Raw genomic sequence first — 23,382 nt, 5'->3', positions numbered from 1 at the left:
ACTTCAGACTCGGCGTTATTTGCCAAGGATTGGTCATGGTTTGGATAGCACATCTTGCTCTACACGTTCAAAACAGCATGAAGTGCAGAAAAAAACCCAACACAAACACCTCCTCCCCAAACAACACCCAAGCAGCAGCTAAAGCAGGTGATTAGAGGAAATAAAATGAGGCAACACGAACTGGCTAAGGCTTCCAGCTCTGCTCTTTGCTGAGTTTCTCTTAGGGGTTTTGGGGTTTGGTTTTGGTTATCGGGTTGGTTTTTTTTTTTTCCCCTTTCTCTCAGAGAAAGCCAAAAGACTAACAAAAATCCCTATCCCTGATCACAGCATTGAGCCAGAGTCAGCTGAAATTTCAACCCTGTGTTTAATCTAACTTTAAACATGCCTTCAAAATAAAACAAACTACTTTTTTTTAACCTAGTCATAAAGTTTATTAAAATTGTTCATTAATGCTTCAAATGTAGCAAGAATGCATAGATCCCAAAATATACATATGTATTTTCTTATAGAAATAGATTATTCTTTATAATAAAAAAACTGTAGGAACATCTTTAACAGATTACTCAATCCATGACTGACAGTTACACGAGATTGCATCATGTACACAGCATTCCCAGCCATGCTTAAAGGATTGCATCACTTTGCCCTTGCTCTCCTCTCGCTCTTTTAAATAACCCAGCGCCCAGCAGAGCCCGCCCGGCCCGGGCCGGGGTCTCTCCGCGCCCCCTCCGCTCCGCCCCGGCCCCGCTCCGGCCCCGCGCGGCGGCGGAGCCTTCCGCCATCATGTCGGTAAAGACCAAAAAAAAAATTAAAAAAAAAAAAAAAATCCAACAACAACAACGACAACGCAAATTCAAACCAAACCCGCCCGCCCGCCGCGGGCTCTCGCCCCCCTCGCCCCGGCCCCAGGAGCGCGGAGCGGGGCCCGGAGCCCGCGGCTCCGCTCGCCCCGCAGCCCGGCCGGGGGTCAGCAGCGCGGCGAGGAGGCGAGCAGGGGCTCGGGCAGCTGTTTGAACAAGTTCCTGAGGGTGCTCAGCTCCCGGGAGAGCTGCTCCACCTTCTTCTGCAGCCGCTCGTTCTCGGCCGTCAGTTCCAAGACTTTGTGCTGCGTCTCCAGGTTGCGCATTTTGGCTTTGTCGCGGCTCTTGCGCACCGCGATGTTGTTCCTCTCCCGGCGGAGCTTGTACTCGTCGCTGTGCTTGTCCACGCACTTCTTGGGCTTGTTCTTGCCCGCCGGGGCGGTGGAGTAGCCCCCGCCGGCGGCGGCGGACTTGGAGGACTCGGAGGGGTTGGGGGTGCCGGGGGGGCTGGAGGAGGATGAGGTGGACAGGTTCCCGCTGCTGCCGCTCGGCACCGACTGGTAACCCAGGTAGGAGCGCACGGTGCTGCCGTAGGGCGAGGACATGCCCCCCGGTCCCGGCCCCGCGCCCCCTTCTTCCTTACGGGGCCCTTTGCAAGAGTCCAGGGTCTCGAAGACCGGCTCCACTTTGGTTTCCACGATCTGCGGCGGGAAGCAGCCCTGCAGCCCCCCCGGCTTGTGGCTCTGGCTGGCGCACGGGTGGCTGTGCCGGGCGAGGCTGATGTAGGTGTAGTCGGGCTTCTTGCTGCCGCCGCTGCCTTTATAGTCCTCGGCGAACAGATCGGAAAGGAAATCTTGGCCGGCGCCGCTGCTGCACGGAGGCTCAAAGTTGCCCCCTGCTGCTGCCGCGGGAGGCGGCGGCTGCGACGCCAAAGGCTCCAGGTACGGGCTGAAGTCGATGGCTCGCTCGTGGTCCCCGACGGTGAGCTCGGTCATGGAGCGGCCCCCGGCCGCCCGCGGGTGCAGCTTGTTGAGAGCAGCCAGACAGTCCGCCTCGTAATAGAAATTAGCCACTTCCATGGATTTAAAGGCGGGCGGCTGGATGGGGAGGCATGCTGCGTCCCAGGCCACCAGGCGTTGCATGAAAGCAAAGGGGGATGCGGGGAGGAGGAAACGGCGCAGGGGGCCCCCCCCGGCACAGGGTCAAGCTGCCGCCGTCGGGGTGGGGGGCTCCAGACCCTGCCGCAGTCTCTGGCCCGGGCACGGCCCCGCGGCGCTGCCCGGCCGGGCTGGCTCAGTCCCTGCGGCGCGCCGGGGCTTCACCGCTCCGGCAGCTGCGGCGGGGGCTGGCGCGTCTCCTCCGGACCATCTGGTTCTGGGTCCCGTGTCCTAAAGTCTCTGACTTAGGAAAGTTCCTTTCCTCAGTTATTTATAGGGGCGGTGGATCCCATAGCAACAGGCGCGTCACCGCCTGGCCGCCTGCCACTCCGCACGCTCGGCGGTGCCGGTCCCGGCCCCGGCCCCGGAGGAGGCTCCCGGGGCGGGTGCGCTGCGGTGCCCGCCGGGCCGCCCACAACAAACCCGGGCAGGGCCGAGGGAGGGGCCGGGCTGCGGGCCCGCAGGTGCGGGAGGCCGGGGCTGGCGGGGGCAGCGCTCGGGAGCCGCGGGTGCCCCGTGCCCGGCCGGGCTCCGCTCGGGCAGCGCCCGCGGCGGGGCACAGAGCCCCGGCCCGTTCCACCCCAGGGGAATCAGGGCAGGAGAGATGTTTCCAAGTTCTTTAGGCGAAGCAGGGGGGATGCTGCGAGCCAAAGACGGGTCCCGTTACTCTCCACGCCGGGCTCGCTTTGCACTGGCTGAAGGTGCCCGGGGCCGTGCCCGGGGCCGCGCTGCAGTGCCCAGCCCGGGATGGAGCAGGGCTCTGCCCCAGCCCCTCCTGCAGCCGAGTCCAGCCAGGCCAGCGCCGCCTCCCCAGCGCTCCCAGCGCCCGTGGGGGCCCGAAAGTTTGTCCTGGCTTATTTGCTTTGTGTGATATGGTGCAACTGTCAGGGCACACACGGGATAGGGAATTGGCGCTGGAGCCAAAGAGACAGAATGGGGGTCAGAGGAGAGGGAGGTTCGTGCATCAGAACACGGAATCCAAAAGGTTTTAGATTTGTGGGATAAGTTTGGGAAGGAAGACTGGATCCTGATGTCCGTTTTAATTAAAGACACCCACCTTGGGAATCAAACTTATATTTTCACTCTCTTACTCCCACATTTACCTGTCTACAAGCTGATGATTCATGCCCAGAATAAAGGACATTAATTTAAAACAAAACATATAATTAAAGGAAGTAGGAGTGTCCTCCCTCAGTAAAGAAGACCTAGCACTGCAGGGAAAATGACACTGCCTCTTAGAATAATGTGAAGCAATCCTGCGGTGTGGGAAATATTGTAACGTTAAGCCAGAGGAACAGGTATTGCATTATATGATTCAAACAGTCAACTGTTCTTAATGTTCAAACCTCAGAACTCTGAAAAGAGGAAGAATTCAAGAATCAGTCAGTGGATCATCAGACTTTTTCTTTCTTTATTTTTTAAATTTTATTTTTCTTTCTACGTTTTAATAGGATTTTTTTGTTTGTTTCCATAACAAAAGCTCCCCAACAGGTTTTCAGGCTTCAAATATTTCTAGTTCCATCTTTATCTACCAAGTTAATCTTTGGTGAATGCACTAAAGATTAAATTGGAGCTGGGCCTGGCCAGAGAGCTGGGTCTGGAGATTGTAGTTGGAGCCCATACCTTCATAAATACAAACATCTGTATTGGGTGCAAATACTGGCAAGTTGCAGTGAGCCAGGGCTTGTTCTTCTGGCTGTTTACTCCCTCATCCTGTGCCTTTATCCTGCATTCTGATCTGGCAGTTACATCCAGTGGCTGCCCTAACTGGCCCTTCCAACCGAACTCTTCAGAATCAGTCTCGTGTTTCCTACCCTGAACCGTCCGCGGGCCCCAGAGGCAGGAGCTCTCCTGGCTGCTGACCTGCTCCAGGCACAGCTGCTCTGCCTTGGCACTGCCCCAGCAGGTCTGCAGCTCGCCGTGGTCCTCGGCTCAAGTCAGTTGTTAAAGCTGCTCGGTGAAATTCCTGAACAGATTTCCGAGATGTTTTTGGAGATCCAAGTTCACCCACTTCAAATTTCTGCACTATTCTCTGCAGCAGAAAGTTGTATTCCTGCCTGGGGTTAATCTTCCCTAACAAAATAAAATGTCTGTGCAACTGTCATGTGAAGCAGATTCTATCAGGGCTGGCCCACACCTGCTCTGCCGGCCAGCGCTGAGTAATGCCGCAGTCACCCCGATCGCGTCAGCTGGGGTGGTAATTCAGGTTGGATGCCCAGCTTGTCCCCTCCTTCCCTTCTCCCCCTCACCTCCCTGCTCTACCTGGATCTCTTTCAACTTCCTCCAGCTCACCTCAAATCCCAGCATCCACTCTCATGGAGCCAACGTCCGTTCTCAGCTTCTCATGGGAACCTTGTTGGCGGGACTAACCACTTATCCAAAACCCCAGCGTTCGGCAAGCAGGTTTTCAGCTAACTCTGGTCTCTTTTCAATTATTTCTGCACTTGTCACAACAAATGCATGGCCAGAAGTGGGGGTTTTGAAATGGGAACAGGTGCAGAATGAGGCTCACACCACAGGATTGAGCAGAGGTCTGGGCACACAGAGCTCTGTCCCTGCGAGTGCCTGGCTTGGCCTTGCCAGACGTGCAGAGGCTGCTGAAAATTGGCCTGGAAAAGCTCCTCAGAGATGCAGACATTCCTGCTAAAGGGACCCAGACACTGGCAGCAGCTTGTCTTCTTCAGCTTGTCTCCCAACAGAGCAATTTTCATTAGAAAAGCAGCACTTCTGTGAAAAGCACCTTCCTCCTGGTGATTTCATAATTTCTTTTTTTCAGAACTCTTCAGCTGAGGGAGGAGACAGCAAAAGCCCCAAATTACTTAGTGAGAACATAACATTTTTGAGAAAAAATTTCTGGTGCAATAGCATCCAGGCTCCTCTACGTTCACGTGTGAAACAATCCAGGCACAGGGAGGGGAACAGGAGGAGACCAGCGTGGTGAAAAGGTGGAGGGCAGAATCTCATCCTCGCTGCTCATCTCTGTCATGAATTAAACTCTGCTTGCTCTTTGTACTGGAGAAGCCTCAGCTTTGCAGCTCTGGCCTCAGACCTACAGTAAAGCATTGTGGAGGAATTTTCTTCCTGGAAATTGTCTTCTTTTCCAGGATTTCTTGCAAGCTTTCCAGTTCACGCACTGCAGGTCTACAGCAGCTGTCTCTGGAATGATCCTGGCTTTGGGGAGATGCTGTTAGCCTAGTGGTGATGGCTCAGACACTGAAGTGCTTAACAGAAGGTCTCTGGACCAAGGGTCATACCCTAGAAGGAGCCTGGCTGACATTTCTGATGTTTCTTGATGCAGTTGTGTACCATTTGTGTCCCATTTGTTATTCCCCTGGCAGTTGTCAGTAAGATCAGAGCTGCATCGCTGCTTGCCCACAGCAGGGCAGAACAGGGGAGAGCAGGGGCAGAACAGGGCAGGGCAGGGGCAGAACAGGGGAGAACAGGGCAGAGCAGGGCAGAACAGGGCAGGGCAGGGCAGGGCAGAGCAGGGGCAGAACAGGGGAGAGCAGGGGAGAGCAGGGGAGAACAGGGCAGAACAGGGCAGAGCAGGGCAGAACAGGGCAGAGCAGGGCAGAGCAGGGCAGAACAGGGCAGAGGGGCAAGAGGCCGATGCCAGCAGCTGCAGCAGGGCCTGGGATGCTGTGGGCAGTGTGCTGGAGGTGAGCTGCAGGAGAATGTGAGGGATCCCAGAGCAGAGTCCTGCAAACAACACAGGAGGTCTCTGGGGGGTAGGAGGGGACCTTGCCTAAAAGGCCGATTTAAGTAGAGCAATGTTGCAATAAAGGCTGTAAAATAGAGAAGTAACATTGAAATTTATTTCTGAGCATGTTGAGCACTTTCTTTCCCTTCTCCCTAGCCCCAGGTCTCTTTATTCAGCCCCACACCACACGCCAGCAGCATCTCCCCAGCTGTACCTGGCAGAGCCCGGGTTTGAAACCATTGCTCTCCACTCGCTGTTCTCCGCTGTAAAACAACAGCACTTATAAATGTCAGACAGAGACAATGTCTCAACTCGGAGAGAGCTTGGCTCTCCTTCTGTCTGCCCCAGCTCTCAGACCAGGCTGGAGACTTGGCCTCATTTTAACGCCAGGGTGATTGCCACACGCTTTGCCCGTGCTGCCCCCGCAGCTGGCTGTGCTGGCAGTGCCGGGCTGGAGCTCCCCGGGCTGTGTCTCCTGGCCCCCTTGGCCTCTTTTGTCACAGAGCAGAGTCCTCCCCCCGGAGCGCTCCCTCACCCCGCTCCCGTGTGACACGGTGATGGGCTGTGACATGCTTTTTGTTGGTCTTGTGCTGATTTTCTGCTCACCTCTGACCCAGCAGGCTCGGCCTTTGCAGCGCCGCGTTGCTCAATCCCCCTTTATCTCCGCGCTGCTCTTTGCCCTACCGGGCGAGCGGAGACGACACCTGGAGACTGACACCGGTGGGACAACATCAGCCAAATTCCCTTCCTGACCAGACGGAAAATTTTCCAGAGCAAATCTGGGGTCAGAGCACCCACACTGTGGCTCTGAGAAACAAAGAAAGGAGGAAGAGCCCAAGCACACAAAGGCCCATGGAAGGGAACATGACAAAGAGTAAGACACAATCTCCATCGTGCCGGGCAGTCCCTGCTGGAGCTGCCTGGCTGGAAGGATGTGGGCTCTCAATCTGAGAGGTGACTCTGTATTTTACGAGTATCCATTTGCTTGTGCTCCGATAAAAACGGCAGAGAAGTTGCTGTCCGCTAACTTTCCAAAAGTTCTCTGTATTTGCCTGACATTTCCCGGGTAATTGCAGCCCCCTGCTTTGATGAATTTGTAACAGGTCATGTATTTATGACCTCTGGTGTATCCAAGCTTTCAAAAGATCCATCAAGGGAAGATGAATTCTATCCTTCCAGGGCACCCTGCAAAGTGTCAGAAGTTCCTAGTAACAGAACTTGGTAATTCATTTAGGAAATTTCTAAAAGAGGAGAACTCTTCCAAGGGTCTGAGGCTGTGGGACAGACAGCTTGAACTCCACGGGGTGTATGGCCAGGGGCAGCACAAAACAAGGGAAGTCTGAGAGGAGGTGACAGGAGAAGGGGCTCAAGCGAAGAAATAGATTTTTTTTCTTTATTAAAAGCATTGAAAGTCTGTGCTCTGGACTGTACAAATACTTGTTTTCCATCTGCTCTCATCCTGTCTCGAGCACCACGGGGAAAGCGGGGCTGCCAGGGAATCGGTTTGGACTTGTTCGTGAGCCCTGGCACTCGGAACGGCCCCGGGGCTGGTCCGTGTCACCTGGCAGTGAGGACGGGCTGCCAGGTGGGGTAACCACGCTGTTCTGTCCTGCACATGCCGCGCTCCTCGGTCCCTGTCAGCTCCCCACCTTCGCATTTACGGCTTTGGACGCGAGCCGTGGGAGTGGCAGCTCCGGCTCTGCCACCCACTGACACTTTCCCATGCCGGAGAAGTCCGGCGAGGAGCCGCAGCCGGTTCCTGCTGCCCCCGTGCCCCGGGGCTGGGGCGGACCGGGCGGCCCGGGGGAGCGGAGCGGGCCGTGCGGGGCCGAGCTCACCGGGGGGATGCGACAGGAGCGGGGACGGGGCCAGGTGGCACCGAGGGCACTGGGGCCAGCTCCCGCCGCTCCGGCGAGGGGTGAGGAGAGGAGCTCGGTGTGGAACGCGCTGAGCGCCGCTCTTCGGGGATGGCCTCGGGCAAACGCGCTCCGCCGCCGAGGTTCTCCCGTGCCCCGTCCGGGTCCGTCCGGTCGCGGCGGGGCTGAGGCGCAGCAGGGCCGTGTCGAGGGCGCGGGGACCGGGCCAGGCTGCCCCGGCAAAGAGACCCCTGAGCCCCGTCCCGGGCCAGATCCCGATCCCCATCCCCATCCCGGTCCCGATCCCGAGCCCGATCCCGGCCCGGCAGCAGGCTTGGAGCGCCACCTAGCGGGCGGGGCCGTGCCGTGCCGTGCCGTGCCGTGCCGGGCGCTCTCGGGGCCATACAGGGCGGGGCCAGGACCGTGCCCGTGCCCGTGCCCGTGCCGGTGTGTGCTCCTCCCGACAGCCCTTTGGCCCAGACAAACCAAAATCACCAACACAGCTTGGAGGTGACTTGGGAACCTCTCCCGGGATCGTGCCTCAACGAGAACCAGCTACATCTTCCTCTGACCTACACATTGTTACCGGGCACGTGTGGCCGCCTCTGGCAGAGCCGGGAGTGTCCCGGTACCCCCGTTAACAACGGCGGTGCGAGCAGCGCACTGCCATCATTCATACTTTCGGACTGCCATCATTCATCCTGCCCAGCACGGCGGGGACCGGGGCGGGCCGGGTCGCCAAAGGCACCGGCAGCGGCTCCACGGTCGCCGTTGTGGCGGGTCGCGGGCACGCGCCGGCAGAGGGCGCGCGAGGCACCGGGCGGAGGGGGCGGAGCGAACGGGAACACCCGGGACCGCCCGGCCCCGCTTCCGATCCCACCCCGGACCGGAGCGGATCGCGACCCCGCCCCACCCGGCCCCGCTCCACCCCGGAGCGGAGCGGATCGCGGCCCTGCCCCGCCCTGCCCCGCCCCGGCCGCGCTTCCGATCCCACCCTGGACCGGAGCGGATCGCGGCCCTGCCCCGCCCTGCCCCGCCCCGGCCCCGATTCCGCTCCCACCCCGGAGCGGAGCGGATCGCGGCTCTGCCCCGCCCGGCCCGGCCCTGCCCGGGACCGCCCGGCCCGGCCCCGCCCGCCCCGCGCTGCGCCGCCGGCCGTGCCGCCTCCCCATTGGCTGCTGCGCTCCGGCCGGCGCTGCCCATTGGCCCGGCGGGCGCGCGGCGGCGCCGGCGATTGGCGGGAGCGGCGGGGGCGGGGCCCGGCTGGCCCGCCCCCCGCCGCAGCGCGGCCCGTTCCCGTCGCTGCCGGGCGGGTCCGCGGGCCCTGCGCGCCCATCCCGGCCGGACATGGCCGAGAGCGGCCCGGGGGCGGCCGCGCCGCGGGACGGGGCCGCGGAGGAGCCCGAGGGCGGCGGGCGGCGCTGGGGCGCTCAGCACGCCGGGGCCCGCGAGCTGGCCGAGCTCTACTCGCCAGGTGAGGCGGCGCGGACGGGCGGGGCCCTCGGGCCGGGTGCTGGCGGTGGCTGCTCCGGGAGCCGTTCCCCTCGAGCCCGGTTCTCTCCGGGCCCGGTTCTGCTGTGGCCGGGTGCCCTCGGGCCCGGCTCTGCCCGGGCCGGCTCCTCGCGGCTGCGGGGCCCGGAAAGGCGGCAGGGGCTCGGAGCGGGGCCGGGGCCGGGGCTCGGAGCGGGGCCGGGGCCGGGGCTCGGAGCGGGGCCGGGGCCGGGGCTCGGAGCGGGGCCGGGGCTCGGAGCGGGGCCGGGGCCGGGGCTCGGAGCGGGGCCCGGCAGGGCGGGCAGGGGCCGGGGCTCGGAGCGGGGCCGGGGCTCGGAGCGGGGCCGGGGCCGGGGCTCGGAGCGGGGCCTTGTGCTCCCGAACGCCACCGGCACACAGCGAGCCCTCCCCTCCAGGTGGGCACAGGGCAGCAGCAGCAGCTTTGCCTGCAGAACATCTCCAGGCCCGGCACCTCCGAAGGGGGCACAGGGATGCTTGAATTCCTGACTCGTGATTCCTGAAGCTTGGAACTCGTCAAACGAGCTTCAGTTTGTCATTTGAGTGCGCAGTAAATGACTGTTTGTCTATGCTGTGGAAATAATTGCAAACTCCTTGTAAAAATAAAATAATTTGTTTTTAGCTCCCAGTGTGAGCAGTGCTGGGGATTCCTGCCATTCCCAGGGAATCCATTTTCTGGTGAGGAATTAGGGAAGATGTGTTTTCAGTATCTTGTGGTTTCCAGCAGGTCAGCTGAGCCCAGCTTGCACATCCAAGGCAGTTCCTTGGTGAGCCATGTGCTGATAAGAAATCCAAGGCCTTTGTTGGCTGGTTGGCCTTTGACTGGGGCAAGTCAGCCTGTTTCAGTTTCTTTTGCTCACCTTGAGGTCCTTTCAGCTGCTCTGGTCCATCCAGGACTCATTCCTGTGCTTTATGCAAAACCAATAACTGACTTTACCACTGCTCTGACTCATAAGGAAAAGATTTTCCTCCCCGAAGAGCGTGGTGCCCTTCTCCCTGGCTGTAGCACGTGTGCAGTGATATGTCAGGAGATGAGGGTGGATTAGATATGCAGGTTTCTTCTAGCATTACATAAATAATTTACATAAGCAATGCCAGAATATGTATTATGGTGGGAACGTATCATGTTCAAATTCTGAATTCATAAGAACGAGGATTACATTGAACTGTGCAGAGTGAACGTGACTGGAATATTTCCCTGATGTCTTTAAGCACGTACCTTGTGGCTGTGGCACTCCATTCCTTCACACAGGGCACACTCTGGGATCTCAGTGCCCTTTAAACACAAGTTATCAGCACTGACTCAGTTCCTTCACTGATTTGCCTCCCCAGTGAGGCTGCGTTTTTGAAGCTGGGTGTCTGGACAGTCCTCCTGATCCCGGTGTTCAGGGTGCACCACTGCACTCAGGGACTTGCCAGCCTCCTTTCCAGCACTCAGCTAATTGTTCCGTGAGGAACAATACCCAACAATACCCACTTAGCTCCTCTAATCGGGGTGTGGTTTTCTCATGCAGGAAGTGAGTGTTAATTAACTCTTACTTTCATTACTCCAGGGATCTCTTTATAGAATCACCCACGTTGTGACCTGATGCAGCTGTCAAATATGGCTCTTCTTGTGTCTTAATTTAATTTTACTGTTCTCTGCCACTGCAGAGGATGTTAATTTATATACCCATGGCCCTTCTAGAACTTCTGAAATGACCTGTCAAAGTCTTTCTTCACACTCTCCAATGCTGCCTTGTAGGCACATTGCAGCTGAGACTGATCCTCCATTTGTGTTCCTGCTTTGCCTGCTCATTGCACGGTGCAGTTGAGAAGGAGGACTTGATTTAACATTGAGGAGGGGAAATTTGATCAGACATTAGGTCAGCAGGCAGGAGGAGTAGGACAGAAGTTGAACAAGTGCCAGGCCTGAGTGTACCTCTGCTCCTGGCAGAGCCCATGCACCTCTGGAGCCTCCCTGAGCCTTCCTTGAGCTCTGCTTTGCCAGAGCAAGTGGGGAAGGGGCTGTGGGGGGCTCTGGGAGCCCTGGGCAAGAGGAGGCTGTGCTGGCTGACCCCTAAAGCAGGCAGGGACTGGCCTGGCAGCTCCTGAGGACACTAAGAGCTGCCTGCAGCCCTGGCCCTTCTGTGACAGCTCAGATCTTCTCGGCCTTGGGTATTAAAGGCCTGTTTCTGTGCCCTAATCCTGCAGGTCTCACCCTGAGTGTTCCCTGTGCTGTGCTTCATGGGGATCCAGCAGTGGAGATCAGGGAGCAGCTTTCTGTGCTAATCTGATACTCCAAGTGTTACCATACTCTGATGTGCCTGTTCCCTTTTTTTATAGAGGTACAAAGTGGTACAGCAAGGTGCAGGAGAGAATCTGTGCCAGTTCTTTCTGCTTGTTCTGTCCCTTGTCATCTCAGAGTGGCTGAGAGTTCCCAGCCTTTGCCTGGGAGCAGGAGGGCACAGACAAGACAACAGTGCAGGGAGAAGCTTCAGGGGAATACTTGTGATCTTAGACAAGCCAGTCCAGGGCCACCAAAATACAGAATGGTGCTTTCTCCTGTTAGTACAACAGCTTTATTTAAAATCTTAGAGCTTGTAAATATTACAGATCACAAGGTGATTTAAGTGTGTTTGAGGCCAGAAATTTGTTCCCAGATTCAGTCCTTCCAGCAGCACTGAATATTGGATGAAATGCAAATTGAGAAAAGATGTGACGTGGAGGAACTTTATGCCAGCAATCTCAGGCAGAGAGAAACTAGGACAGTGTGAGATGGTGTCTGATTTGGCCCTATTAGTTGGACAAGGGCAGAGGGAAGAGGTTAGTAGTGGCTTGGGGAAGAGGAATGTAATTTAACAAAATGTGTGCACCTCCCATGGATAAATAAGCTTCTGTTTCAGTTCCCTGTCAGACAAATGGAGCGAGTCATCCAGGCAGTAGAATGGTCTGTCTCTGTTATTTCAGGCTTCAAAATGTCCTCTCAGATAAAGTAAAACAGGCTTTTTCCCTTTTTCTTTCAACAGGAAAGAGACTACAAGAATGGATCTCTGTCATCTTATGCTTCTCTCTGATCTGCTTCAATTTTTACAATCTCCTCTTCTACTTGCGACTGGAGCACACGCCCTCGGTTCTCGTTGGGATTTGTAAGTAGGAGCTTTGCTGCCCTGCTCAAGGCAGGGCTCCTGTGATGTGGGAAGCAAACGTGGCATCCTTTAGGCTTGACTTATTGGAAAGGGAGGGGGACATTTGTGTGTGAGCCTCTGGAACTGAGATCATCTGCAAAATGTGTTACTGCTTTGTCTTTACATTTCAGTGGCTCCTCAGTGTCTCAGAGTTGTGGCTGTGTAAGTTTGGTGTTCTTGGGTAGACACTGCAAGTGTAAAGGCTATTGAGAAGGAAAAGAGCTTTAGAAAAAACAGCTTTCCTATGAACTGTGTGAGGTGTGTGATTTAGAAGAGAACGGTGCTTGTTCATAATCAGTGCTGTGCATTGCTAATGAGTTCAGACAAAACCCATCCAAAACACTGCACCAGGTTCAGGCAGTGGTACCCAACAGGAGCTCTGAACTGCTGGCACTGCCCAGGTTCAGGCAGTGGTACCCAACAGGAGCTCTGAACTGCTGGCACTGCCCAGGTTCAGGCAGTGGTACCTCACAGGAGCTCTGAACTTGTGTCACTGCACAGCTTCAAGCAGTGGTACCTCACAGGAGCTCTGAACTTCTGGCACTGCCCAGGTTCAAGCAGTGGTACCCAACAGGAGCTCTGAACTGCTGACACTGCCCAGGTTCAGGCAGTGGTACCTCACAGGAGCTCTGAACTGGTGGCACTGCCCAGGTTCAGGCAGTGGTACCTCACAGGAGCTCTGAACTTGTGGCACTGCCCAGGTTCAGGCAGTGGTACCTCACAGGAGCTCTGAACTGCTGGCACTGCACAGGTTCAGGCAGTGGTACCTCACAGGAGCTCTGAACTGCTGGCACTGCCCAGGTTCAGGCAGTGGTACGTCACAGGAGCTCTGAACTGCTGGCACTGCCCAGGTTCAGGCAGTGGTACCTCACAGGAGCTCTGAACTGCTGGCACTGCACAGGTTCAGGCAGTGGTACCCAACAGGAGCTCTGAACTTCTGTCACTGCCCAGGTTCAGGCAGTGGTACCTCACAGGAGCTCTGAACTTCTGTCACTGCCCAGGTTCAGGCAGTGGTACCTCACAGGAGCTCTGAACTTCTGTCACTGCCCAGGTTCAGGCAGTGGTACCCAACAGGAGCTCTGAACTTCTGTCACTGCCCAGGTTCAGGCAGTGGTACCCAACAGGAGCTCTGAACTGCTGGCACTGCCCAGGTTCAAGCAGTGGTACCCAACAGGAGCTCTGAACTTCTGTCACTGCCCAGGTTCAGGCAGTGGTACCTCACAGGAGCTCTGCATTGCTGCCCAGGCTGGGACGTGGTGATGGTGTCTGGGTAGGGGTTATTGGCTTTTTGGGGCCCCACTGTGAGTCACACCAGCTCTCTTGGCCTAAGTCAGTCCTGCCTGCTCTCAGCTGATGAGGTGGAGGTGTTGGGAGGAATGGAGAGAAGATGGCATGGGAGCTGCTCCTTAGGGATGAGGGCAGATCCAGACAAGAGAATCAGCAGTGATGGTTAACCTGTGGTGCAATCTGTTTGCAACTGGCTTTCATCTCAGAGTTAATATTGATAAAAGCTGGAGTTCTCTGATATTCTGGTTACCAGTTTAACTGATAAAGCAGCCAATTGACTGATAGTATTATTTAAGTAGTAGTGAATGATTAAAGTAGCAGAATCTGGATTCTGTGTAAATAAAGTGGTGTGGAAATAACTGATAGTGTGTACAAAAATTAGTGCCATAAAATAGTAAGTGCTTCAGGCTATCTTGTTTTGCTGTCTTCAATACATTATTTCTCCAGCTGAAGAGTGAAGATATCTGTAATTCACAGTGATTACTAGGTTTTATTGCATCTTGTGAAAGTCATATCCATAGAAGTCCTGATTCCTAAATACGTGAGCAGCTCCATGGCTCAGGATTTACTGCTGGGAACCCTGAGTCACCCACAGGGCGAGGTGTGTTCCACTGGCAGCTCCTCTCAGGCTTGGTTTGGAATATTGACCTTTGAGCTGAAGTCACAAAAGCAAACATTCTGCTAATAAAGATGGAGCTCTAGATCCAGTTCCTGCCAGATCTTGGGGAATCTGAGAGGGATCACTGTTCCAGTGGGCTGGGTCTGTTCTGCTGCACAGACCTGTTCAGTGCATGGCACTCTGTGTGCTCTTAGCTGAATACATATTCTCTTTTAGGAAATGAGGTAGTTTGGACATTTTGCATCATTCCACTGAGCCTAAACCCCGTGTCTGTGATGAAAGGCTGTGTCACAGCTTCTTTCTTTGTGCCTTTGAAGGCACAGGGGATTGTAACACAAGTAACACTGTAAATACCTTAACCTGGAGATTCCTGGGACAGAAAAGACCTGCTCTGTGTGCTGTGGCTGTGCTGACTCACTCAGTGTCTGCAGGGGAGCAGCACTGAGGGCACAGCTCCTTGGTTCAGGGCAGCTCTTGGGCTGGGTCCTGTCCTGCTGACTAGAGATGAGCTTGCTGGACAGGAAGAGCCACGGGACTCTCATGTCTTCCAGGCTGATTTAGCAGAGATGAGACAATTTCCTTCCCCTCCTCACCATAAAAACGAGTGGGCAGAGGATGGATTCCTGATTTCTGTTGTGGTTTGTGCTAACTCCAGTGCTGTTCTGGATCTCCTCAGCTGCTGGGCAGCCGTGGAGCTGTTCCTCTTTCAGCGTGCTGAGAGCTGTGCAGATCTGAGCTGGGTGTTTTATTTGATGCACACCAGCACCCAGCCAGCTGGGGCAGCCCTGGCTGGGATGGGGCTCTGAGGAGCCTGGACACCCCCATTCTTCCCACTGCAGCAGGACAAAATCCCAGCAGTGCCACAGAGCCAGGGCAGCCTCTGCCACTGTAATTGAAGGGTGGCAGTGCCAGGGACAAGGCTGGCAAAGGGATTATTGTGTGGGAAGCAGAAAAGCCTCACCAGATGTGTAATACCAGGTTTGAAAGCCCTCATACCTTCAGGTGAGCTTGTGGTGTCCAGCATATTCAACATGCTTGAGCTGACTATATGGTTCATATATTAATAACATCTAGATAAAAAGTTGGGCAAGTTACAGCATGAATCTTGGTTTTCACTTTCCTCTCCTTCCTCCAGTTTCTGTATAGAGTTTTAAATCCCTTCTTTCCAAGTTTCAGACATTTCAGACATTTCACTGTTATCTGCAGCCGTGTTTGTTTATGACAGACTCTTCATTGCAGTCTCACAAAAAAAGAAGGGTTAACTTTGTGTTGTAACCTGTTTATATTCCTAAGAACTGTCCCACATAGGGCAGATATCTTTAGGAACATCTTGTGACTTGATACAAGTTACAAGTAATTACTGCTCTCCTGAAAGATGGGCAACTGATTTTTTTAACCCATTTGAGGTACATGTTTCATTATAGCAGAGGTTGTGGGTTAGCCAGAGAGAGCACACAGGAAGAAATCACTTAGTGCAGTTTCAATATGGAAACTGGATCTCATCAAGGCCCAGACCCTCTTTGTTTCCAGCAGCTCTGCAGGGCTGCCCTTGCTCAGCTGCATTGCAGAGCCAGACACTGAGTGTGTAACACACAAAAGCTGTGGCACACATTGGAGAAAAAACACTCCAGAGGCTCAGTGCTGAGTGAGTGAGTGCTGGGCACGTGGCTCAGGTGTCCACATCCTGCTGCCTCACAGCTCCAGTGCATCTTGGATTTATTATGTGCATTAAAATGAGTTTCCACTCAAAATTTTGTTTTAAATCATTCCTGAAATTACACCAGAAACCTCAGGTAGCAAAGGAAAATGATCCTTTACTTCAGTGCTGGTCCAAGTCCGTGGGTTCTTTGTCCCCTGCAGTCTCCACCTGCAGCAGCATCAGTTCCTGTGGGGAATTTTGTGTTTCCCTTCTCAGCTGCATCATCTCTTAGAGGGAAACTCGGCAGGTTGTGATTAAAGAGAGGGAGCTTTGATTCTGTTCCCCTTTGCAGAGATCCCTTTGTGTGGTGTCTGTGTGGATCCCTTGGGCAGGACTGGGGTGGGTTCTGTGGAGCCTGGCTGCTCAGGGAGGAGGAGGTTGCTGTCCCAGCCTGTTTGTGCCCTCTCAGGTCCAGTTCTGACCTCAGTTTTATTAGCCAAAATTATGAACTCGTCTTTTTTTTTGCTTTCAAGCTGCTACAGCTTCATAGCTTGCCATAATATCAAACCCTTGCCTTCTCTGTACTGAAGGTCACTAAATGGGGACTGCAGGTGACTAAGGCATTTCATTTTCATTAGCATGTAAGTGACAAAGAAATGGTACTTTGGCATAATGATATTTAGACAACAAGATTTTTGTGTGTGTGGAGTCAGCCACACCAATCCTTTAGTGCTATTCAATCAGTTTATAGGGTCACTGATTAAACATGACTGTACTTCTCAGTGGTGTTACACAATAGCACCAAGTTATTTAATAACATCTTATCCTGGTTTCTTCCTCTCCAGAGACTCTATTTTCAGTGAGTGTGAAACTTTGTATACTATGATATAGGACTTCCAGGTTACAATTTGATCATTCTATCAATGCAAAGCCAAGCTTATGCTGGGCTCATAGAATTTTGGTGCAGTCCAGTTTTTAGTGGTAAATGTGCACAGCAGGCTTGTCTGTCAGAGCTCTGGTGCAGTCCAGTTTTTAGTGGTAAATGTGCACAGCAGGTTTGTCTGTCAGAGCCCTGGTGCAGTCCAGTTTTTAGTGGTAAATGTGCACAGCAGGTTTGTCTGTCAGAGCCCTGGTGCAGTCCAGTTTTTAGTGGTAAATGTGCACAGCAGGTTTGTCTGTCAGAGCCCTGGTGGGGCCTCCTCCTTCCGTGGAGCGTGGGAAGTGGTTTGAGATCACCCACAAGAGCTTCCAGGCTGTCTCAGTTTGACTGAAGCACTGAAGAGGGGGAGAGGGGCCTCTCCTGGGTCACAAAGCTCCCCAGTCCTGCTTTCTGAGCAGGATGCAGAGCTGCCCTGTGCCCGGGCTGTGTTTGGGGAGGTTCTTTGTCCAGCCCCATTCCTGCTCTGGGGAGAGGCCCCAGGGCCCTGCTGTGCCTGGGAGTGCCCACAGAGGATCCCCAGGGTGGGAAATGGGGCATTTCCAGCAGATGTGTGTGCCAGTTCCCTTGGGTGCTGCTGGCAGTCCATTGGTGCATCTTTGGGCTCCCTGTGTGCTGGGCTGCCTCCCTTCCTCCTGACAAAGCCAAACCCCAGTGTTCTGGGCAGCCTGCAGCTCGTGTCCTCCCTCCCCTGTGCTCTGAGCATCACCTGCTCCTCAGGATAACCCCTGGATGGGCTCATCCTCACCCCTCTCACTGAGCTGGAGGAGATGGGTGTGGATCAGGACTTCCCTGGTGCTGCACTGAGCTGGCTTCTGGTGAGTGTTGAGTCCACCTTTGACAATTCTGTGCCTGAGCTGGGGCTGTCTGGCTTTTTCTGGCTCTGGGTAACACCTCAGCCCTGCTCACTGGATCTCCTCTCGCCCTCCCAGCCTCGATGGCAGCATCAGGATCTTTTACCACCTGTGAGCAGCAGCTGAACTCCTGTGCCTGGTTCTTGCCATGTTCAGTGCTGGGTGTGAGGGTGCTGAGCCCAGCCCAGCAGTGGGATGTGCCCTCTGAGCCTGGGGACAGGACACACACCCCAATGTCACCGTGCTGGTCATGGGGAACCCCAGCTCAGCTCTTGCTCTTTTGTTGCAGCTCCTCCTCCCCGAGCACAGAGACAGCACACCCTGCTGCAGTACAGCTGGAACAAGATTGCTGGTACTTAGGTTTTCCCCCGATTGCTTTAGTATAATGCACTGCTCCAGGCACCCTCCATTCTTCCCTTTGCCAGCTGACATCAGAGCAGCAGAGGAGCATCCATTGAGTGTCAGTATTCTGCCTCAGTTCCTGCTGCTGCTCCTGCAGTTATTTCAGTGGGTGATGCTGGAGGCAGGCAGCCTAATGGGGGCATTACCTCAGTGACAATGGCATTTGAGTTGTTGCAAAGAGAAGTGTTGTTTGGATATCTTCCCCTGAACCCAGGCTGCTTGCCCTTTCAGCTGCTAGCAGCAGATCTAAACACTGTTGTGTGCCACCCTTGCTGCAGGCTGCATGTGTGGTCTGAAACAACAACAAATGTACAGAATTTACTGCTTATAAAATAAGCTGTCTTCACTGTAATGAGGGGGTAGATAAAGAATGAAGTGTCTCCTGCTGCATTTAAGGGTTTGGGCCAACTGGATAATGGATTCAACAGTGGAGGCTGATTTATAATATGAAAAGAGCTTTTTTATTTCTTCTCCCTTTTTGAAAATGAAAGGTGAGGGGAAGGACTGCAGAGGTGAAGGGTCAGCCAAGCAAGAGATATCTACTAGGGAGGTATTTCTGTTCTGTAGGAGATGGGCTAAACACAAATACAGATTTAATGAAGATTGCTGCTGTCCAAATGGTTTCTTGCTAACCTCTTTTCCCTAATGCCTGACCATATGAATATTCAGACTGGGTAGATCTCATGTGGTTGTAAATACCTAAGTTAGAGGCAGATAAAGAAGTAAATTTGTAAAACAAGGATGAGCTGTGACTGAGTCAGTAAAAATGCTGTTTGCCTGACTGTCTGTCTCTCTCTCATTCAAGTTGCAGGAGTTATTACAGCTGACTTCCTCTCAGGATTGTTCCACTGGGGAGCAGACACCTGGGGCTCTGTGGAGCTGCCCATCGTTGGAAAGGTTTGACATTGTCATTGCTAAGCTGGGAAAGGTCCTGGAGTCCCTTCCTGCAGCAGTGCCAGTGCTGCCAGCTGAGCTGGCTCTGTCCCTGCCAGCCCAGGGAGCAGCCTGGGCACTGCTGGGGCAGGGCAGTGTGTGCAGGGTGGCACTGCCCCACTTTGTCACTGCCTGCAGGTTGGCAGTGCTGCCATGCCAGTGTTTTCAGGCTCAGGCTCTGGGGGAACAGCCTGTGACACACTGGGGATGCTCAGCAGGTCAGAACTCAGATTTGGAGAGTTGTCCCTGCAGCTGAGCTCCTAAACATTTGTGAAACATGAGGCTGCTCCAGGAAGAATCTTCCCAGTTCCCTCTTCCATGGGCCCCTGTTGTAACCCAGTAATATTAGAATGGTGGTGACTGAAGATTTAATTTGAGATGTATTACACACCTGCAGCTACAAATGCCAGTTGCTTAATGGAAGGTGCACTGGCTTCTGTAGTAAGCAACAATCTGTTTTCCTAATTAAATTTCTTAATAGCTACCATTAATTACTACTCACAGTGCAATATTTGAGTTATTCCTTGTTATTATTCAGAGTTACACAAACTACACCAGCAGAATGAAAACTGCTGAGTTTGGTTTTCACCTTCAATAGACTTTGTAGTCTTGAACCCCTGAATCTCTATCACAGTTTAAATAATTTTTTAAAACCCTATGCTAGAGACTCTGCACTAAATAACCATGAGCTGAGGCTGCTCAGGAAAACTTTGCACAGGCTGGACATGCTGGGAGTGTTAAAGGCAAATCAGTGACTGCTTTAACTGTCCCACACAGTAAAACAATGGCTCTGTGTGTTCAGATGTGATTTCTGCTCCTGGAGGTGACTTCTGTACAGTCTGTTTGTCTGCCACTGCTTTGTCCAGTCACTAAATTTGCATTTGGTCTCTTGGTGCTGGCATATGTAGCCCATAAATATGGTAGGCTGAATCCTAATTTTTTTAGTGTTTTTTTTTCCTTGGTTGATTCTGCTTAGCAAGTGAATTTCACGGGCTTGTTTTGCCTGTGCTGATGCTCTGTTTTCAAGATTACAAACTGAAGGTCCTAAGTACAAATTTAGAAGACGAAAACAGAAAAGCAAAGAAAATCTGGATTTGGGTGTGGGAGCTGAGTTGCTTTGCAAATGTAAATCCAAATATCCAAAGTGTCCTAGTGACAAAAGTTTGAATCCTGCTTACATGCTTTGTACTGTGCAATTCTCTTCAACTCAATTAGCAGATTTGAGTGTACGAGAGGATTTTGGGGTTTGTTTGGGTTATTTTTTTTTGTAATATTTTTCTTTTCCAAGACCATTATTGAGTGTGGTATTGTGTTTTTTCAATTATTTTCCCAGGCCTTCATCAGACCCTTTAGGGAACACCACATTGACCCCACAGCAATCACCAGGCACGATTTCATAGAGACCAACGGAGACAACTGCTTCATGACTCTGGTCCCCTTGGCAAACATGGCATACAAATTTGTTTCTTTTTCCCCAGGTAAGCTGTAACTTGTGTCTGCTGTGGATTTAGTGTTCTTGTTGCTGCTGAATGAAGCTGTCTGTGTGAAGTTTGGAGAAATCCATGGGTGTGATATGACAAGGGGTAGCTGTGTGAAGTTTGGAGAAATCCATGGATGTGATATGACAAGGAGTAGCTGTTGGAAGCATGGGGCTCCTGGCAGGAGGGAGGGGAACTTTTTTTCCTTTGATGTGTGGTGGCAGAAGGTGGCACAGTGAGGTTGTCTAGCTCAGCAGAGGACCTGGGGCTGGAGTTGTGCAAGGAAGATTAGAAGTTATGCTAAACACTCTTTTTATAAGAGGGACCAAGCTGTGAACATCTGGGGAAGCTCATTGCTCCAAAGTGTGTAGCACAAAACAATTCTTCATCTCTGTGCACAGGTGCTTTATGTGCACACCAGAAGTCAAGAACTAAAGGATCAAATTAGTTTTTTTATGGTAAACTTAGTTTGACTTCCTGTTTCTGGTGTTTTGACAAACTGGCACTTCCCAGCCTGTCTTGTGACATTTGGGAATTGCTTCTGGCTGGCTCTTGTGACACTTGTGGCCAAGCAGCTTTGGTGAGTGCCTGCAGCTGAGGCTGGCCAGGAGGCTGTGCTGTGGGAATGTGCCTTTGCACAGCTGCCTCACAGCTGCCCGTGGTGTTTTGCAGAGGCACTGTGTGAGTCCTGTCCCTGGGACTGTTACGTCTTTGCCCTCATCATCTTCATCACCATGACCAACCAGATCCACAAGTGGTCCCACACCTACTTTGGCCTCCCTCGCTGGGTCGTCTTCCTGCAGGACTGGCACATCATCCTGCCCAGGAAGCACCACAGGATCCACCACGTGTCCCCCCACGAGACCTACTTCTGCATCACCACAGGTACTGCCCCAGCCTGCCCTGGGGCACTGCAGAGCCCTGGGCTGAGCTCCCACAGCCCCTTGGCACAGCTGCAGCTGGGGTTTGCATGTGGAGTGTGGGGGGAGGTTTGTGCTCAGCTGCAGGGAGCTCAGAGCTGAGGGAGCATCAGTGCTGCTCACATCCCATTGCCTGGGGTCTTGGTGAGCTCAGGCCACTAATGGGGTTTGTTCATAAAGCTGCTGTCCCTCAAAAGGGCAGAATGTCTGCAGCTGCTCTGGAATGCTCATTTCTAAAGCCACTCATTCTGACTCAGGACTGGACAGGTTTGCAGAAATCTTTAGCTTCCTTTTGTACCTGTATGGATGGGAATGCTCAGCCACCAGTGTTGCACGATCCTAAATAAGTTATCAAGTTAATTAGACAGCTGGAAATAAACCACTCTGGTTCTTCATTCTGTCATTGGCTTCCACAAACGGTTCATGTGGGTTTTGAAACCTCTGCCAAGAAAAAAATCTAATTCTCATTAGCAGAATGTCATGTAGAGACATGGTACAATTAAGAAGCCTGACTTGACAGATGGTGGCAAAATCTTGCCACCCAAAGAGCTATTTTTAAGTCCTGCTGTGTCCTGAGGGTTTAAGCCTGACCATTATTAGCAGTATTGGGCTGGTTGCTTTTTTTTTCTCATTAAAAAAACGTTGAACTTTGGATGCTATGACAAACTAATCCTCTTTTTCTTTGCAATCCCTTAGGTTGGCTGAATTATCCCTTAGAGAAGATAAGATTTTGGAGATGTTTGGAGAACATCATCCAAGGACTTACTGGGGAGAAGCCGAGAGCAGATGACATGAAATGGGCTCAGAAAATCAAATAACTTTTGCCAGCCTTCTGCAATCCTTAACTTGTTGCCAATGTTGTTTTTAAAAGAAAAAAAAAAAAATAAAGCCATCAGCCAAATTCAAGACCTGCAAAGAAATAACAGACTCTAAAGCACAAACTAAAAAGTGCTAACACAGACTGCAATGAAATGAACTAATTCTTAAAACAATACTTGAAATGAAGATGATTACTCTCACTGAGCACCTTTCTGTGTAGCCATGTCTGCTTACACCCTAGAACTCGCTTCGTCGCTGTGTCGTGAGGTACCGGGCACGCCAGAGCAGCACAGGCACTCCGGGGGGACGTGGGGCGTAGCAAACGTGTGTTGTATCAACATTACTGAACACTTCCTAAACAGCCTGTTGCCTGAGAGCTGCAGGGAGCAGGGTGACAGGTTTGTCACTCGGTGTTGAGTCGAGGGCACTGCGTGGAGCAGTGGGGGAGCGGTGGAAGCTGTAGAATCGTGACTGTCCAATGCTCTCGGGGACTGGCCGGCGCTCAGCTCTGTCTTCACTATCATGTTCAGCCTGATTGTGTCATTGTGTGGAACTGACTTGGAGAATCCTGCTCCTCCAGGGGCTACCAATCCTCAAGTGTCTTCAGTTTCCCTTAAAACAAAATTGTTCTACTCTCCACGTGGAATTGAGCAAAGAGTTTCTGCATTAGCCTTCAACTTCAGGAGCCTCTGAGGAGGGGAGGGCACCCTGCAACACATGTGTCTGATCGTGTGGAGTGCTCACTGCTGAGTCTTCTATTAAGTGTTTCCTACCCTGACAATAAATGTTTGAAATAGTTCTAGCATTGGGCACACTGCAAATAGCTGTATTCAAGAGCTCAAGGTATCAAACTCGTAATGTTAGAAGGGAAATGTCAATGACTGGTGTTTTGTTCTTTTTATTTTTTTTTAAGGTGCTTGCTTGTTTCTGTAAATAATATAAGGCCTTAATCTCTTCTGGTGTAATGGAATAATATTTTAATGTGATGTTTGAATGTATATAATATATTTATAACAAAGCAGTTGGATAATACTAATCATGTTCAAGTCTTGTTGCTGTTTTTCATTGCTGCCCTGGCAGCACTTAGTGCAGGAGCTGGATCAGTGCTTGCACAACTCCTCATGCAGTCCCACACCTGAGACACCTGGCAGCCTGTCACAGCTTGTTTGGCTTGGAGTGATCATTGCCAGAGTTCTAGGAGCCTGGCACTGTTATACCAGGCTTCTACACCTTTCCTGAAGTGTAATTCATTCATTCTGCTCTGGATGCAAAGGAGCAATCCCCTAAGCTGAATTGGGGTGAGGA

The 23,382-nt window shown here is 52.9% G+C and overlaps 2 protein-coding genes across 2 annotated transcripts; one reads left to right on the top strand and one right to left on the bottom strand.

Moving 5' to 3' along the window:
• Positions 1 to 406: 406 nt before the first annotated feature.
• CEBPB (CCAAT enhancer binding protein beta) lies at positions 407 to 2,264 on the bottom strand. The gene has a single exon (XM_033075337.1). The coding sequence runs from the start codon at positions 1,940 to 1,942 to the stop codon at positions 968 to 970; it is 975 nt and encodes a 324-aa protein (XP_032931228.1). The 5' UTR covers positions 1,943 to 2,264; the 3' UTR covers positions 407 to 967.
• A 6,500-nt stretch (positions 2,265 to 8,764) lies between these two features.
• LOC117004234 (plasmanylethanolamine desaturase-like) lies at positions 8,765 to 23,113 on the top strand. Its single transcript, XM_033074864.2, has 6 exons — positions 8,765 to 8,987; positions 12,031 to 12,150; positions 18,733 to 18,824; positions 20,194 to 20,338; positions 21,011 to 21,223; positions 21,955 to 23,113. Exons 1-6 carry the CDS (start codon positions 8,861 to 8,863, stop codon positions 22,074 to 22,076), a joined length of 819 nt encoding a protein of 272 aa, XP_032930755.1. The 5' UTR covers positions 8,765 to 8,860; the 3' UTR covers positions 22,077 to 23,113.
• The last annotated feature ends 269 nt before the right edge of the window (positions 23,114 to 23,382 follow it).

The sequence above is a fragment of the Catharus ustulatus genome, chromosome 17 (genome assembly GCF_009819885.2).
Source record: "Catharus ustulatus isolate bCatUst1 chromosome 17, bCatUst1.pri.v2, whole genome shotgun sequence".
In the NCBI taxonomy this organism is placed as follows: Eukaryota; Metazoa; Chordata; class Aves; order Passeriformes; family Turdidae; genus Catharus; species Catharus ustulatus.
Note: the sequence above shows the minus strand (reverse complement) of the source record. Positions and strands in the feature narration are given on the sequence as shown.

Bases quoted from the DNA above. Each gene is read 5' to 3' on its own strand.
- CEBPB (XM_033075337.1), bottom strand. From the start codon at position 1,942: ATGCAACGCCTGGTGGCCTGGGACGCAGCATGCCTCCCCATCCAGCCG.
- LOC117004234 (XM_033074864.2), top strand. From the start codon at position 8,861: ATGGCCGAGAGCGGCCCGGGGGCGGCCGCGCCGCGGGACGGGGCCGCG. The intron at 18,825-20,193 runs GTTTGACATTGT...TTATTTTCCCAG, and splicing joins AGCTGCCCATCGTTGGAAAG to GCCTTCATCAGACCCTTTAG. The intron at 20,339-21,010 runs GTAAGCTGTAAC...GGTGTTTTGCAG, and splicing joins ATTTGTTTCTTTTTCCCCAG to AGGCACTGTGTGAGTCCTGT.